Source organism: Choloepus didactylus, chromosome 1, assembly GCF_015220235.1.
Source record: "Choloepus didactylus isolate mChoDid1 chromosome 1, mChoDid1.pri, whole genome shotgun sequence".
In the NCBI taxonomy this organism is placed as follows: Eukaryota; Metazoa; Chordata; class Mammalia; order Pilosa; family Megalonychidae; genus Choloepus; species Choloepus didactylus.
In genome coordinates, this window is record NC_051307.1 from 222,637,394 (window position 1) to 222,655,136 (window position 17,743).

Here is a 17,743-nt window from a genome sequence, read left to right on the forward strand (position 1 = left end):
AAGTTGGTTTCTTTTCACATCAAAAATGCAAAACACCAGAAAGGAAGTTGAGGGAACCCCACTCTACTCTACAAGCCATGCAGGAGCTTCCCTGACACCTCTAACCATTTACCTTGCTTCAAGTACAAAACAAACTCCAAGCAGCCTTGGAGAAAAAAGAAAAACAAAAACAAAAACAAAAAACACGTTTTTGCCTACACAAAATTACAAATTAGTAGATAGTCACAGCTTAAGTATTTTAAACATGGAATGTTACATTTGAGAATACGAGGGATATACAGAAGGAAATTGGTTTAATAAGCATAGTTCTTTGTGTTTTTTCTTATTGTTTAATAAGCATAATTCTTTGTGTTTTTTCTTAACCATATATCACCAGTTATGTTCCTACACAAATGAAAAAAGCATGACTAAATTTATTTCTAAAATAGAACATGTGTTTAGTGAAAACAAGAGCAACATCCTTTTTATAGGTAGACTCAAGGATAAATTTATCATGTTTTGAAAATGCAGATTAAGCAGGGGACTCCTTAGTGGTGACCAGCCCAAGAAGAGGAATATTATTATTGGCAGGAATAAGGAGAGTTCCCTTGAGTTAGCAAAAAGTTTCAGAATATTTCCCCTCATCAGAATAGGTAACTTTTTTTGTCAGTCTCATCACTTCTGATGAGACAGCTCGGAGCAGCCCGTGAGAAGTGATAGATTTCTTGATGTTTTGTGTCTCATCTTATAGTTCTTGTGAAGTTAGCTTTTTACCTCATATCTATATACGTATTTGTTTTAATACGAAAACAATATTTTTAATAACTTAGTTGTTAAATTACTTCATCAATGAGGATTTCTCTTACCCCACCGCTTTGGAAAACTGAATTAGGTCCACTTACTATTTTCTACTATAGCATCCTGTGTTTTTGTATGTATCCCAATTTGTTGATATTTATTTTTATTGTTTACATGTAGTATATGTCTCGCACAACAGACTGTATGTCTCTTGAGAGTAGGAACTGAGTCTCTTTGTTTTAATGTCCAGCACAGCATTCAATGAAGAACGTTTGGATGAATGAAAGGTAACTTTTATTTCCAAATACCTTCAAGGAAAACTGCTCAAGGAAATTGTACCACATTTACCTTGTGGCTTCAAGTACTGTCCATTCCACAGTCCACACCCTCACCTCCAGCCTTAACAAGATAAAAATTCCTCAGTTTAAAAAGCACTAGAATTGCATTTGTAGAAGGAATGTAATGCTAATCAATCCCATCATCACCATTAATTTCATGTATGTCTTTGAACTAGTAGAGCTTATAAATAAACAGTTTAACCTATTTAAAAGGAATATATGCATTCCAGAATTAGTATAAACTTCCGTTAAAGGTAAGGTGTAAGCTACCTATGAAGGTCATTGGATTCATCCATACATAGCTAGTCTGAAGACACAGGAATAAACAATAGCAATAACTATATGTACTGAGTTATAAAGTTTATCGTGTGTTATGCTTAGTGCCTTATTTACATTATCTCATCTAAAATTCACAATATCCAGTTGTGATTTTTATTAACTCCATTTATAAGTAAAGAAACTGAGACTTGAACTATACAACCTCCCCAAGCCACACTATTAGTAAGTGGTGGAATTAAGATCTAAACCTAGATCCCTGTATCAAGTACTCAAGAGCTTAGGATCATAACCATTTTGTCTCCAGACTGAATCCAGTCTTCAAATATATGCTCAGAGAAAAGAGAAGCTTGGAATGACTGCACAAAAGATTTTCAGTGCTTTTAATTTTCTGTGTGCTTTGATAAAGACAATAACAGACAGGGAGTCACTGCAGGTCTTTTGAAGAGGAGCATTGTAACAGCTGTTCCAAAAATCTGTGCAAAAAGGGAGGCACAAGTGCTGTCCCATTCCTCTAACAGAGCTCCAGCCATTGCTTTAAATTATGTGACAGGCTGCACAAAACTGAGCTTGAAAATTTGTGTTGATTGATGTACTTATAACCTATGTCTGAGAACATGAATGCAATCGTATGTTCAACCACTTAATTTATGCTCAAACTCTCATAAGTCACAGAAGCAAGGTGAGAGTTTGGCATTAATATCAAAGAACAGTGGTTTCCTCTCTAACTTTGTGAAGAATTGCCTTTTCTGTTTTGGAGTGATTTTGTTCTTTAGAGTAAAAAATTTGTGACGACAGTGACAATGCTGGTGATAGCTCATATTTATTGGACATGTATGGATGCCAGATTGTCTGCTGGGTGTTTTAAATGAATTTCCTAGTGTAATCCTCACAGTTCTTTGATACAGGCACCATTTTTTTTTCTTTCTCTTTTTGATTTGTTTTCTATTCATTCATTTATGTGTAAATTTCAAAACTTTCTTGAGCTACTTCATGCCATCCAAAGATGAGTGCAGTATGATCCCTGCCCTCAAAGAGCTCATTGGCTAGTGGGCAGGCAGGTACATGAGCTAATAATTGGAGTCCAACATGGTAAGAGTTAAGTTAACATGGCTGAGTTACTGACTGCTATGTTTCTTCAGTTCTTCCTAACATCACTCTCAGGTCTGCCCTTCTTCACAGTTCTAGTGTAGGTATACAAAATGACAACCTCATCCCTTCTCTGGTTTCAGATGGATGTGTTTAACTTCATTGCCACAGCTTGCTTCCTCCTTCTGCAGTCCATCTTGCACACAACTGACAAATTCATCATCCCCAATCACCCCTTTCCTCATATGTTCCCTTTGCTCATAGATTCTAGAATTTTCAGTGACTCCCCATTCCAGTCAGGAAAAAGCCCAAGGTTTTTGCTTCAAGACCTTCCACTGTTTTATTAAAGTTTTCTCTTCCTCCTCCCACTGGGAATATGTTCTAGCACAATAACATATTTACTGTTGCAGGAGCACTTTGTTTCTTTCTGCCTACTAACTGTAATCCATGCCATTTCTTGGGAGCCCACACAAAATTACCCTGCCTCAAATGGCAGCAGCACCCCCATTGAAAAACTCTGAGCTAAAGTGTAGGCTCCTTGAGGGCAAAGGCTATGTCATGTCCACTATTTTATCATTCTCAGTAAATAAGGTAGTGCCTTAACTACACTAATAGCTCAATAATGATTTGCTGAATTAATAGTCAAACATTACCTATTCAAATAATAAAAAGGGATTGCAGTTCATAGATGGTATAATGTTTATGTGCTGTTTTTATTAAGTTTATGCCTTATTATCATTTTGCTCTATTTCCATGGGAAAAATAGCTCATAACTGCAAAAAAAAAATAGTATTTCTGATCTATTTCTGATTTATTGCTGAAAGATGGATTGATTCTATTCTATGGTCTCTCTTTTGCTCCCCAGCAATACATCCTGGTAGAAGGGAGAAATAAAGACCCATGATTAAAGTGGCTTTAGTGATTTTAAGAATCTCTCAAGGAAAGGTGAACATTCTTGAAAGCATTGAAGTGAAGATCAGATTTTTTTCGAAATGTGGCACATTCATAGAGCAGAATCCCAGAACCCTGAGGTAAAATGGACCTTAAAGATCCTCTTCCTTAATCACCACAGATAAGAGAAAGTTGGTTTTTAACAGCCAATATTTAACGAACTCTGTTCTTTTTTTGGGATAAAGAGTTCTTGTAGCAGTTATGCATCTACCTCACAAGTTTCTGATAACTTCAAAAATTGTTCACTTGGGGGAATTTTTATTATAATGCTGTAACTAATGGGCATGAAGCAGTGCATAGCTCAGACCAGGAAGAAAAAAGTATGATAAACTGCTTCTTGCCTAAATTATTTTTAAGGTAATTTAGTTTCACAAGAAATGAAATATTTTTGTTTTCTGCAAGGGTTTGTGCTTGCTATATAATTTATTTTAAATAATAATATGACAAAGAGAATTCATTCATTCACTGATCAAGATATATTCTTTTTTCTAGTGTCTGTACTTTCATTTAGGAAATATTACAACAAATGTGTTTTTAGAGTCCTATAAATACTGAACACAAAACAAGATTCAGTTAGCATTTTAATTATGAAAAACGTCGATTTTGTGGTTAAACAGGTCTAGATTCTAGTGTTAATTCCTTCCCTTCCTACCTGTGTAAGCTTGGGAAGACTAAATAACTTTTCTGGGTTTCAGGTTTCTCATCTATAAAATGGGATGCTAATAACACCCATTTCATGGGTTGCTTTAAAGATCATGATAATACATTTAAAATACTTAACACATAAACACACTAGAGGCATTCAGTAAATGTTAATATTATTATTGCATTGATTATTATAATGTAAGATATTTAAGAAGCATTTATATTTACATTTGTTTGTATTATAAGAATCACTATAAAAAAAAATTACAAAAACAGTTAAATGGCATTATAGCTCATTTTATCAAACCTCTTCCAACAGTCTGAAGGTTTTAGGTAACTTCCAGTTAGGAAAAAGAGGGAGCAATTTTTAAATCCTCTTTTGTGATTTTTTAGGATATTGAGGGAAATATGAGTTTATTTCTATAGCTGGAGTTTATAAGAAAAATCAGAGACTATAGCCTGATCTATGATGTGAAGTGATATATATTAGCCTGACCTTATAACATATACATCAGAAACAAAACTGATCTAACAGCATCTTTAGAAAAGCAACACCGGAGGAATGAGCTAGATTCTAGTAAGCCAGAGGGTAGTGCCAAATCATTAAACCCTATTTAGGAATAATATGAATTTTTAGAAAGTATAGGCAGGTCTGGGGACATTTTTATTCTCAGAGAGCATTTTCTTTCCCCTAAGTGCCAATGGATCTTCACAACCTTGAATTAAAGGTGATACGTGGGTTTTAAGATACATTCTTTTTTCTACTGTCTGCACTTTCATTTAGGAAATATTACTGCTTAAGAGGAGAGGTTGCCAGCTTGCTTTGTTAGCTTGCATCAAAGTAGGACAGCTCCGAGAGTGTGGAGAGCAGCCTAACGAGGAAGATGGAACAGAGCCTTTTAGAAGGAGGCAACAATCCTAAAGTCTAGCCTGCCTGGCAGCTGTCAATGAATCACGTGCTTCCGTGAAAAATCAGTGACAAATGCTAAGTAGAAGGGCTGTTAGGAAAAGCAATTTCCTTTAGGAGCTAAGATCAAAGAGTTTCCATTCTTAATGGTTTAGATTCAGGGTAGCCATATTGGAATAGTAGGTGGGCTTTAAGGAGACAGATGTCAGGAATGATGGGGAATATGACTGGTCCATTTCTGATTAAGTGCTAGCCAAAAGAGAGTATCAGATTGTAGGTTTTCAATATCCACCGCCGACCTCTGATTTTTATCTTACATTACCCTAAATTTTACAATATAATTTTGTTGCCTTTCAACAAGGCATTTGCTTTTGTTACACAATATTGTCACCTATCCATTCATGTAAATAAGTCCTGTTTTACCTGTGACTAGAATCTTCCCCAATTCCAGGACCCAATGCAGAGTCCTTCCATTAAAAAGAAAAATAATTTAAAACTCTCCTAATCATTCTATACTGTGGAGGATCTATGTTTTCAGTCATTACATTATGTTTTACCTACATATCAGCTTGTCTTAAATGTGGAATCGAGCTAGTTAGAAAATTTTACTGCCTATATTTGTTTATCTTATGCAATGGGGTTGTATTTTACGTGGTTTGAGCTAGTCCATATATAAGACAAAAATAAAAAAAAAAGTTTCAAAAATTTTAAAAAAGTTACATTTGAAAATTCCTTAAGTATACTCTATAATAGAGTATACATGATTTCACACAGAAAATCCTGCACAGTAATTTTTACTCAAAGTTAATATTGAGGAACCCTAAACTCTAAAGGAGGGAAAGCGTGAAATAAGGAAAGTGTAGAAGAAGGAAAGACTAAATGCAGATGTCCAGATGTTCAAACCATTCTGCTTTGGAGTTAGCAATCTAATCCCTCTAGTGAATAGTGACAGAGTATTTCAATGTGTTCCTATTTTGCTGCAGAGTTCACTCTATTCCATTTTAATATTAATCCTCTGTGAGATTACAGATGTTTTTGGTTTATGGGTCTTGTGAGAATTAAGCATCTTGGTGGAGATTCATCTTTGGGACATGGTGGAGGTGGGTGGGGAGAATAGGGTGGGTATTTAAATAACTAGACTCCTGGTCCACTATAAAAACAGCCAGTTGGAAAGTATCACAAAAGGAACACTGGAGACATTTGGAAGATTTTGAATGGAGAAGCCCAGGTGGTTTTGTGAAGCACCAATGCTTTGAGGAGCTACAGAATTACTGATGCTTGTGCAGAAATAATTTTTCACTCAGGATATTAAGGAAGATGAAGACCTCCTTTATTTGTATTGAGTGAATCTAGTCACTGGTTTATAAAATCTCATTATCAAAACAATTTGTTCTATAAATACACACTAAATTCATTGCTGGCTTCCAATTATGATACTCCTTGATCTCACCCCAAAAAAAGTAGGGCTGTTTAAGCAAAGCCTCAACTTTTGAAAATTCCATCCACATCATATAAAACATATTTAAAGGAAACATAGGCCATATAAAATTAACTTTTGACAGCAAATATTTTCTTTTATTATTATTCTTGGTTTTTATTTTGCAACTTCTTTTGTACTTTTTGTTGATGTATTTTTTTCTTAGGTCTTAAGACCTGAGAAATAGGCCTTTGGAATTCTCAAAGGCCGTAGACACAGGGCCATTAATACTGGGTGAATAAACAGGCCTTTCTGAAGAGCATTTAGCCCTTTTGTTCCCGTCACTGAAACAAAGTAGCACAAGGTGCATGGTCTATGAAAATGAACACAAAATTTCCTTGGGGTCCAAAAAGTAAATCTCCCATTCCATATGGTTTTAGAGTACAATGCGATGTTGGACAAGATGCTGCTTTATGAAACCAGGTTATATAATTAAATTTGAATTGTGAGATTTATAAATTAAGATCTTATTTTTTAGTAGAGTTTCTTAGCCAGTCATGGAAGGTTAAAGAGTTTGCTCCAAAAAGTATTAACACTCCAAGCATGAATTAATGAAGCTCTTCATTAGGAGAAAATAAACAAATAGAACTCTTGACTAGGACCAATGACTCCTTCCTTGAACCAATGATTTTAGAATCCAGAGGAAGAAAAATAAAGTGGAATGAATATGAATTCATGAAAAGTTGTTGGTACAGGAAAAAGTCATCGTGCGGTAGTAACCCTCAGGGAAATCAGGTTGTATGTTTGTCTACAGTACATCCCCAGCCCCTCAGCTCCCAGCTAGCAGCTGAGATGATTCTTGTGCGAATCTGGTTTCTTCCACTAGAAGAAAATGTTATACCAAATAGTACTATAATAAGGACATATTTAAAATACCTTGCCGAGATGAAACCAAATACTTGAGTCCCTACAATGTACCATTGTCACACAAGTTAATTATCACATGTAAGATAAATATTGTTGTCTCTAAGGAATGAGAAAAATAGAGGTGAAGTAATTAGGCTACGGCTATGCAGATAATCAGATTCAGAAACCAAATTTAAAGCCCAGAGCTGCTTAATCTTAAATTCATAGTTCAAAGGAGGCAGTAGCTTGTAGTGGTCAGGTAGAATAAAGCTCAATAAATGTCATGCTTGCTGTTTTGCATTTGTGTTCAACTCCCATGAGATTCATTTAAAAAAAAAAAAGCGTTATTATTTGCAGAGGGACAAAGCCCCAGTGCCCAGGTTGTTTGGATGAATTGCAAACACAGTTGTTTCCTGTTTTTGCACAGCCTCCATAGTGATTGGGAAATGGTGGTGTGAAATGGAGCCTTGCCTAGAGGGAGAAGAATGTAAGACACTACCTGATAATTCCGGATGGATGTGCGCTACTGGCAATAAAATTAAGACCACAAGAGTAAGTTCATTTATTTTATATATATAGTGCATTTTACAAACTGTGCTACATGCTTTTGTGTTGTACAAACAGTAACCAGGGAAGCTTTGTCTGGGAGAGCAGGAAGCCATCTCCCTGACAGCAGACATTCTTAACTATGCAGATCAGTGTCCATCCATCAACAAGAGGTTAGCAATTGAACTTGACTTTTCCAACACTGAGCAGTTGAGTGTTTCTGTTACTGACTCATAAATAAAGCTAGAGCACCATAGCCACAGGAAAGAGGTGCAATGAGGCAATTATTCGGATAATTCAGCCAACATCTACTATGCTCAGAATAGATGATAAAATAAGGTTCTTGTCTAATTCATCCAGATGGTTTGCCAAAAAGTTCTGCATTTAAGTATAGCCATTTTTCTAAAGGTTTTTAAAAAGAATTATTTAATGATCTTTTAGGGAATGGTTTTTATGAAGTGAATACTCATTCCTTGATTTCTCTGATTAAATGAAGTGATCTTCCAAACATATCACAAACTATAGTGTGAGACTAACCAACCACTCAGAATTGGGACCGTGATACTGGAGCAGAGTAGAGAGGTCCAGCAAGATCAGCCATTCACCCTGTAGATGCTGGATTACGGAGAGGGCTCAGCGTCCTGAAAGGGGAAGATCACTGGGTATTTAAAACAGTAACAAAAGTGAGTTACTAGCCTAACAACCAGTATGGTTGTATGTATGTGTGTGTACCACATGAACATTAACCCTGATATGTATGGGTGTGTGTTTTAATCTATTAGGAACTTTATAAAGCAAACTCTACCAGCTATAAATTCCAATATGTGGAATTTTACTCTACCAAAAGGGTGACTCTAATTTAAAAGGATATCTCAGATTCCAACCTCTGTCTTATAGGTCTTAACTTGATTCTTCTTCTCAGTATTATCTTTACAGTAAATAAAATTAGTTCCAACAGTTTTGTGATGCAGGAAACAAGCATAATGACACATGATACTTTAAAAACATTTTTTTTTAATATATAAAATAAGCAGAGGAGATTTGTCTGTCAAATTCGGTTGCCTGCATTGACCACACAAATCAATAAATAGCCATACCTCCCTGAGCTGTAGCCAGGAGGAATTTCTGAGCCCTCTGAACCACCTCAGCTTGTTAACATGCATCTGCATACTCACAAGAGGCTCAGTATGGATTATTGTATTTCATTTCAATGAACCGCCTCCAGAAGACAGTATTCAGAAATGAGCTCTGTTCATGCCATTTACCCACAGGAACCATTTTAATTAGCTGGTGGAGCATGGACGTCAGGTTTCTCTTCATTGCATTTTGCTTGAAAATTATTTTACCTAATAATTTGAAGATGCCCTTACAAGTTAGTTTGTTTAAGCTACTCTGAGTTAAGGCTGGTACGACTGGAATCCAGTCATCACAATTGTTTGAAACTCATTGCTGATATATTTTCTGCCAAGTCTCAAATTCCTTTTCCAACTGTTAATTGATCACCTTTATTGAAGGTGAGCCCTGCTCCAGACCCGAAGCTCTAAGTAAAGAAAAACAACAAAATGACATATCAAATTGTTTCACATTTTAAATATGTGAAATTCCAAGAGTACCAACTAGGATACTCTTAGGAAGACAGAATATAAAAAGAAAAAGAAAAGAAAGAAAGAAGTACTTAACACTATTTTTTGGTAAACTTTGTTTTTTTTAAGACAAATTGTAGGTTTATGGAAAAATTATGCTTAGATACAGAATTCTCATATACCATTGTATTATTAACACCTTGTATTAATGCAGTACATTTGTGTAACTTGCTTTTATTTGGCCTCAATAGAGTATATTTTAAAGCCATCAGGCATGTTGTAAATGCACCCCAGACATTTTCTGGCATCAGAGAAGTATTGTGCAGTGAATCTGATCACAGTACTGGAGGCTGGAGCACCCTGTTTGCTAGCGCCTTGGGTGGGCTGAAATCAACCCAGACAGCTGAGTGTTCAAGGAACATGAATAGTCGTGGTAGCCGGTTTGAAAAGCAGAGGATGTGCCTGTTCTGACAAGTGCATCCATTTCAAGCAAGAAAATAAGATGCTCTACAGCCATGTGAGCTGCACATAAGTCAACTAAGAATTCACAAGTCTATCTTCAGAGAAGGAAAGATACAGGTAAAAACCGTGCATTTTAAACCTTGAGAGGACTCAAACACTACTACTTACATACTTTGTGTCCCCATGTTCCCCTTCCTCAAGAAATTCACAATGAAAGAAGCACTTTTAAATTGAAAGGCACCAGTTAAGTCCAGATGAGACATACTAGCAGCCACCCATCCTGTAGTGACCTGCCAATACTACTCCTTAGATCATGCTCTGAAATCATTATTAATTTTAATCGTTTATTTAAATGTTAGTTTATTTAATAATTTGTTATTGATAATAATTATTATTCATTTTCCTTGAATATTTCCAATATATTTTCCTCATCAGAGCACAGGTATGCCTACATATTTCAAATATTGACTCTGACAATTTAACTTTTAAAATAGTTTAATTGACAGATGTACTTTAATTATGAACCATATGTTTTCATTGTTCTGTTCTTATGTAAGAGAGGTAATCTTTAGGATTAAAAAAAAATTCTTCAAGTTCTTCTTATTGAAGTGCAATTAAAAATAAAGAGAGGCACCTCTTCTGTTCTGATGAGTAAGATTGATTCCAAAACCACACTCACAGAAAATGAAAATTAAAAAAAAATGCTGAAGAAACACATCCCGGTTGTTAGTGGAAACCAAAAGTTTCCTTCCCTATGTTAAAAAGAAAAAAAAAGAAAAAAAAGATTTTTCAAACCCTTCACTATTGTATGGGTTACTTTCCAAAAACTTATCATAAGCCGTAATTCTCAGAAGTCTTTGAAATGTAGATTTTTAAAAAAGATACTTCAAAGTGTGTTCTAATTTAAATTTCTATGGTGTTCATTTTTTAAGGAGGATGGAGCTTAGAAATTCAGTGTTTCCTCTGAACAACCAGATATTCTAAAATGTGGGGTAGCTTTGGTAACAGGCCACAATCTAAAGGAATATCTTGGGAAAATTGGATCTGGGTGACAATGTAACCTACAGAAGGAGAGGGGAAAGAATTGGTGGAATTAGCCACAGATTTTCCTTTCAGGAGATTTGGAAGAAATAAATCCTAGGAAGGGAGGAAAACTCCTGGGTACCATCCTAAAGAAGGAAGTGGTCACCCTTAAGAGGTTTTCCCAGATCCAGCCTGGAGTAGAATAAAGCTGGCCCACAGCCTCCTGCAGAGAAGACTGGTACATCTAGGTGAAATTTCATGGCCAAATTTTAACCCTGTCCCTGCCTGATCATTGCTTGAATTGTGTATTTAAATTGCTTGAATTGTTTCATTGAATTGCTTTATTGGTGATTAATATCAGGACTAACCAACCTAAATATTTACTAGAGATCTTTTCCCATGTTTTTATATACCAATTAGTTTATTTCTTTTCTTTAAACTTATGTATCAAAAATGTAAGTTTGGAAGTTGGGGAGGCTATATCCCATGTATTCAGGAACAAATCAATTCCCTGTGTATTCAGGAACAATGGCTTAATATAGAAAGACAGAGTTCCCCTTAGAGGAAATAAGTTGTTTGATAATATTGTAATGATTCGCAGCTAAAATAATAACATGGTTTGTTTGGGGAAGAGAAAACTAATGGGGATGAAACAAGGAGAAAAACAAAGTCAATTGAAAGGAAAAATTAGCAGATAAACATAACAGAACATAATCTTGTATAACACCTTGGGAAATGTCAAACAAGTTTGGATTTCCTTCAAACCAATATGTTTCTCAGACTTGTGAGAAAATCACAGTCAGTGTATAATGTTCAGAAAGCCAAGTTTCACTCCCTAAAAGGGCAACTTAGCAGGCCTCAGATTGCACTCCAAACTCCTATAGCCGATTTGTAAAATGGGAGTTTTATGTGACTGGCCCACATAAATCCACCACAATCACTTACCCACAGTCTTCTTGGCCTGTCTTCCTGTTGGTGCCTCTGATTCAGCATATAGCCGGCCATTCTAATCACCCTGGTATTTTATATTACTGAAATGGCAAAGTAACAGCTTCAACGTATTCTGGCTGCTCCTTCACCTCAAATTCCACCAGATCTGAAATGTTTGGGGAGCTTTGCACCCAGTCCTACTTTTGCATGGAATGCCTTTTTTAAAAAGAGAGATTTGGTGATTATAGGAAAGAAGAATAAACCAATTTATGCTATGACAGTTGCCCCTTTGCCCAGGCAAACTCATTCATTTCTTTATCCAGTACATTTTTTAAGCCTCTGCTATATAAAGCTAGGGTGTTAAAGTAAGTGTCTTGGGGATATGACGGTAGACTGACACAGTCCCTATCTTCAGTGGAGTTGTGGTGGGGGTTGTCCCTGTGAAGATAAGAGAAAGGCAATTGCAATTCTATTTTTTACATGTCTCTTTCTCCCTCCTTTTGGTGAAAAAGAAGTCAGTGAAATTTAAGGCAATACAAAGTCCACTGGATGTAGGAAACCAAGGTTTGGAAGGACCTGTTATTTCCAAGGAGAGGATTAGAAAATGTGTGGAGATTTCTTATTCATTCTGCCCAGACCAAACAACTTTCAAATGCAAACTTTTCTTTTTGTTCCTGCCTAACCCTGGATGCTTTAAATGGACTCCCAATCCTGGATGCAGGAAACTCAATTTCCAAGACTGTAAAGAAGATTTAAGAGATGATGAAGAAAAATGCCTTATTTCCTAGAATTCTGGTGTAGAGACCTCAACTCTATTAAAATTGCAATTTATGCTCTAAACCTGTGGTTCTATGTGCATGGCATCCCATTGTATACTAGACTTCAGAGCATGTTCAAATAGATTAAGTTGCATCTACAGTTGTAGCATTATGCTTTTGATCACCCTTGAACACTGTCTTATTGTTTGAGTAGAATAGTTCCTCACCTTGAAAGGTCTCCCGTGTTCCTAAAGATGTATAGTCTCACCTTGGCAGTGACTTTACCTTATGGTACTCTTCTTACATCATCCAACAAGTTGTACCCAACTTGACAAGGCCATGGAATGACCTACTCAATCAAATCCTCATTAGATAGGCTCAGGACTAGCTACCTAATTTACAGGACCTACTGCAAAATGAAAATGTGGAAACCCTTTTTCAAAAATTAATGAGAATTTCAAGATGGCAACAGCAGACCATTAAACCAAGTGTGGGGTCCTTCTGAGCATGGGACCCTGTGCAGCTGCACCTGTCACACACCCATGAAGCCAATCCTGAAAAGACATTGCTCCAAGAGTCTATCTCCTCAGTGGTGGCAAAATTAACTTAATGCGTTTATTAAAATACGGTGGCCTGTCAATATGCTTTGCTTACAATTTGAGAACAACTACTCCAAACCTTTTTTTTTTTAGTTCAGATCACCTGAAAGAAGCAAAATCCTAAAAATTCAAGATGTCCTCATTTCCTGCCTACTTGTGTTTCTTGGTGCCTTCATTTTGTACTTTTCTGTCTGAAATTTCTTTCTTTCTTTGGTTTCAGATTCACCCAAGAACCTAATAGAAGCATCTGTTGTAGTAGTGAAGGGAAACCAACCCTGCGGAAAATACTACATTTTAAGAATTTGAAACATCTTAGACATTTACAGGCCAAATGGATCTCTTATTTGTACTTTGATTGATTACCAGATAATCACAGTGCTTTTACTGTGTGTAATGAAATATCCTTTAGTGAGAAGACTTGGAGTTTTTGGCAACACCATGGAAAGTGGATTTAAAATAAAGGTTTCCTCAGTGGAATTTTTTGGGAGTATGAAGAATGATCAACTGTCTTCTAATTTGGATCTATAGTTACTTTGTACCATTTTAAATATATGTATATATAATATTTTGAAATATTATATATTCTCTTCAAGAAACGAACAGTACCACAGTTTGAGGCGGCTGGTGTACCTCTGAGTTTTGGGTTGGTTTTTTTTGGTCATTTTTTTTTTTTTCTGTCTGCAAGCAAGATGTGCCCCTTTGGGAATTCATCATGGCACTCACACTGGAAGGCCAGCTACAGGTGGACTCCTGGAATTTGAGGCATCGTGACGATACTGAATCAAGAGCTTCCTTCTGTTTCTACTGGATGACCCAAGGAAGCCCATCATCCCGTTTTATTGCTTTCTTCCCTGTGCAATATTAGCATGCAAGCTTGGCTTACATAACCATACTTTATATTCAATTTATATATAATGATAACCATTCTAACCTCTTCCAGGAAAATATTTTTAGAACTGATAGCTTTTCCCCAGAAAAGAAAGCAAGGATTCTTGAGGAAGCTGCTCCACCAAGCAATTAAGACTCTGGCAGAGTTTTGGTACAATATGGGTCCTTGTATTTATAAGTTCTGTAAATACAATGTCTTAAGACTTTGTATAGCTGTCCTAGACTGCAGAAATGTCCTCTGATTAAATCCTAAGTCTGGCATCCTTAATGCATAGTGCTATAGCAAGAAGTCTTGCCATGGCACCTCTTTCTATGTTTGATTTACTTTTTCCAAGAGTATTCAGATCTCTTCTGATGAGATAGGAAGGCTATGAAAGGAATTAGGTTTCAAAACGATCTATGTGACCAAATGTTGGACAGCCCTATTAAAGTGGTAAATAACTTCTTTTTAAACCCACTTGTCCTCTTCATTTGTCATTTATTTTTATTACATCGGCTTTAACCAAATCCAGAGGACACCCAGCTTAGAGACTTGGAGTCAGCCAGCACTTCTTCCACAAAGCCTTTGCTTCCTCCATGGCCACTATTTCCAGCCCTAATATTTTGAAAACCAGAAATTTATTACCATAGCTGCAGTGTCCTGAGTCAGTAAGATGAAATGTGAAATGTTAAATCCCATTATTGGGTTTCCATAGTGGTCACTTGGATGATACATGTGGGGTTCAAACCACCACCACCACCAAAATACATTATTGCCCATCTTTCCTTTTTGAGAACTACTTGGATGATGTCTACAAGAATGAAACATCTATTTAGGTCCTAATGTTTCTGGGGATAGCAAAATAGTGCTATATATTCCTAATACTTTTCCTATCATGTTGCTTGTATTGATGTTTTTCCCTGAAGCCTTTTCTCTAGAATGGGTATTGTAGAAATTCCTTTTAGATCAGCAGCACAAGTGGGACCCTGGTCTGGACTTTTGAATGCTAAACCTCAGGTAAAATCCAGAGGCTCCTTTATATCTACCAGCGTAGCCTGAAGTCTGATTGAATGTGTAAGCACTCTAACTAGAAGGGTTGCATCCTGAAGGCCTATAAAAATATCCAGAGGTGGAAATCAAATCCTTATTGTAAAATCCAGGCTTCCTAAATACATTCACAAATATTTTCCAAAAAAGTAGCAAACAATTCATACCAGCAAATCAGAATCTCTTTAGTTTAGCATCCAGATCCATGTACCAACTAATATATTAGGAATCACCTTTCAACTGTAAACTTTGGAGTAAACCCTGAAATCACAAACCGACAGAATTATCCAGAATGGTACTTACCAAAATGTGGAGGAAAAAAAATCTATAATCAATTCTATTAGGGAAAAAAATAGACAAAATAAAGCAGAAATATTTACTGAGGGAATCTCCAAGTTTTATGCCAAAAGGCACCGTGCATCTTCAAGAAGAAAAATAAGGGGAGAGGGAGTAAAATGTCTGGTTAATGGAGTACAGACCCTGTCTAATGGAAAACTACTGCAGAATATTTCTAAATTAGAATACAAAGATCACATTGTCATATCTTCAATTTTTCAAGAGAACCAAAATTCTGGATTTTTACATAAAATTACCTAACATTCCTAAAGTGATATGAACTAATTCCATTAAAAATGCCATGAGCATTATTACTGTCCAAACTTTCTTGACCATGTGGCCCCTTTTTGTTTTTATGAGATTAGGGTTCTCTGGAACACCATTTTAATAATCTTGGTTCTGAAAGAAAATCAATGAGAAAAAAAGATGATTCTTTTTTGTAAGATCTCACCCATGCCGAAGCTTTTTGTAATTTACAATATGTGGAGCTCACAGTGTTTCCTGTTCTGTACCCAGAGCCTCTGATTCTATGAAAGAGCTAGTCTAGATGCCCACGTCTGTTATTTCATTTCCCACTGGTCAGTTCATGTAATAGCTTCCCTTGGAAAGACCTGGAGAAAGGGGAAAAAAAGACTTCGCATGATCCAATAAGACAGTGCAAATATTTGTAAATGTCGTCAAACTCAATTTGGATTTATCCAAGTCCCTTACTCAAATGTGTGAATCATCAAGTTGTGTTTAAATTTAACTGTGCCAGTCTAGGGAATTCAGTAGCTACCATCTGCCTATTGATTCTGCACATTTTTGATGTAAAAACTTATATCACATATTTCTGGTAATAAAGAGCTCAGTGTGGTATGACTAATATTGATTTTGAGCTTGTGCATCAAGGATGGTGAATTATGATATGTTATTAGAGCAAAGGCAAAAAACTCTGTCTGGAGCCCATTTCTTGGTAAAGGGGGAAATACAGCTTATTTCATAAGACAGAGATTTTCAGAGTCAGTTAAATTCATTTGTGGACATTTTCGTGTGATTAGATTATCTATTCATGGACTCGGAGAGCACGTTGAGAGGTTTACTACTTGGCCTTTTTCCATTATAGAATGGTGAAGAATGTTTCCACCAACATGCAATTCAACATCTTTCTCAATCAACTTGAGTGTAACTTTCACAATGCAATATAGTGATTTTATAGTGCAGAATATTATGCCACCTTACTATTGTCACTGATAAACTAAGTTATGGAGGACATAAAAATTGTTCATCTGAGGAGATCTACCACATTCCTCACCTGCATGGGATATGCATGCCTTCCTAGAAGGTTAAATAGCATGTTCATAATATGAGTTTCTCTTTTAATTAAGCTTGGCAGTCCCATTTCAAAAGCTATTAGAGTTTGCTAGGCTAAGAAGTATATCATGTCTCTTTTCATGACATTATCTACCCTTTAAATAAAAGTTCTAGTGTTTAACAAATTCTAGGGCTCAAGCCACCTCTAGCTAGTTTATAATTATAAGAAAACAAGATAAAATTCACTTTGAAAGAATGTGGTCACTCAGGACTAATGGCAGCAGCGATAAAATCTGATTTCTTAGAACCCATAATGCAAAAGTGATGAAACAGAATCATGTGTAAACTGAAGTGTAAACTAAAGAGGAAGCCATTCATTATACAAACACATTTCAAAATATTCCCTGCTGTTAAACATTTAGGTATTTTTAGGTTGAATAGATTAGGACTTTTTTTTTCCTTTCAAAGGATCTCAGGGATGTATTATTGGATGTCATGGCATGCGCTCACCATTGGCCCATGAGTGACTGCTCTCGTTGATTTCTTTATCTACTTAAATAGTTTATTTCATTCTTAAAAAAAAAAAAAAAAGGAAAAAAAAACCATTCCATTTATTTCAGTAGCTAGTTTTGTTACTTAAAAAATAATAACTGATTACAAAACATGAAAACCAGGACCCCAACTTTCACCAACTGTGTTTGACCAGGTGATGTTTGTCCGGCCCTGATTCCCACCTGTGTAGACAGCCTAAACCCAAGAGTAGACTCACAGTTATACTGTGAGAAAATACTGAGACCAGACTTTCCACAAGACAGTGGTTCTCAACCTTTAGGACATAGCGCATGGGTATATGGCTATACATCGTGGGGTGGGGTGGATGTGGCTTCTTAGTATTAATAAAATCTGCAAATGAATTTTTCTTACTATTAATAAAGTCTGCAAATGAATTTTTTAAGGAATTCTAATTGGTTCGAGGATAGTTCTCAAACAGG

The 17,743-nt window shown here is 36.0% G+C and overlaps 1 protein-coding gene across 2 annotated transcripts in view; it reads left to right on the plus strand.

Moving 5' to 3' along the window:
• The window catches only part of TAFA1 (TAFA chemokine like family member 1), a 584,365-nt gene extending 570,527 nt beyond the window's left edge, over nucleotides 1–13,838 (plus strand). For both annotated transcript variants that reach the window (XM_037829156.1, XM_037829157.1), the window contains 2 exons: nucleotides 7,734–7,858; nucleotides 13,428–13,838. In XM_037829156.1, the coding sequence (XP_037685084.1) occupies nucleotides 7,734–7,858; nucleotides 13,428–13,445 (143 nt within the window). In that variant the 3' untranslated portion in view covers nucleotides 13,446–13,838. The remainder of the gene's footprint in view (nucleotides 1–7,733; nucleotides 7,859–13,427) is intronic.
• The last annotated feature ends 3,905 nt before the right edge of the window (nucleotides 13,839–17,743 follow it).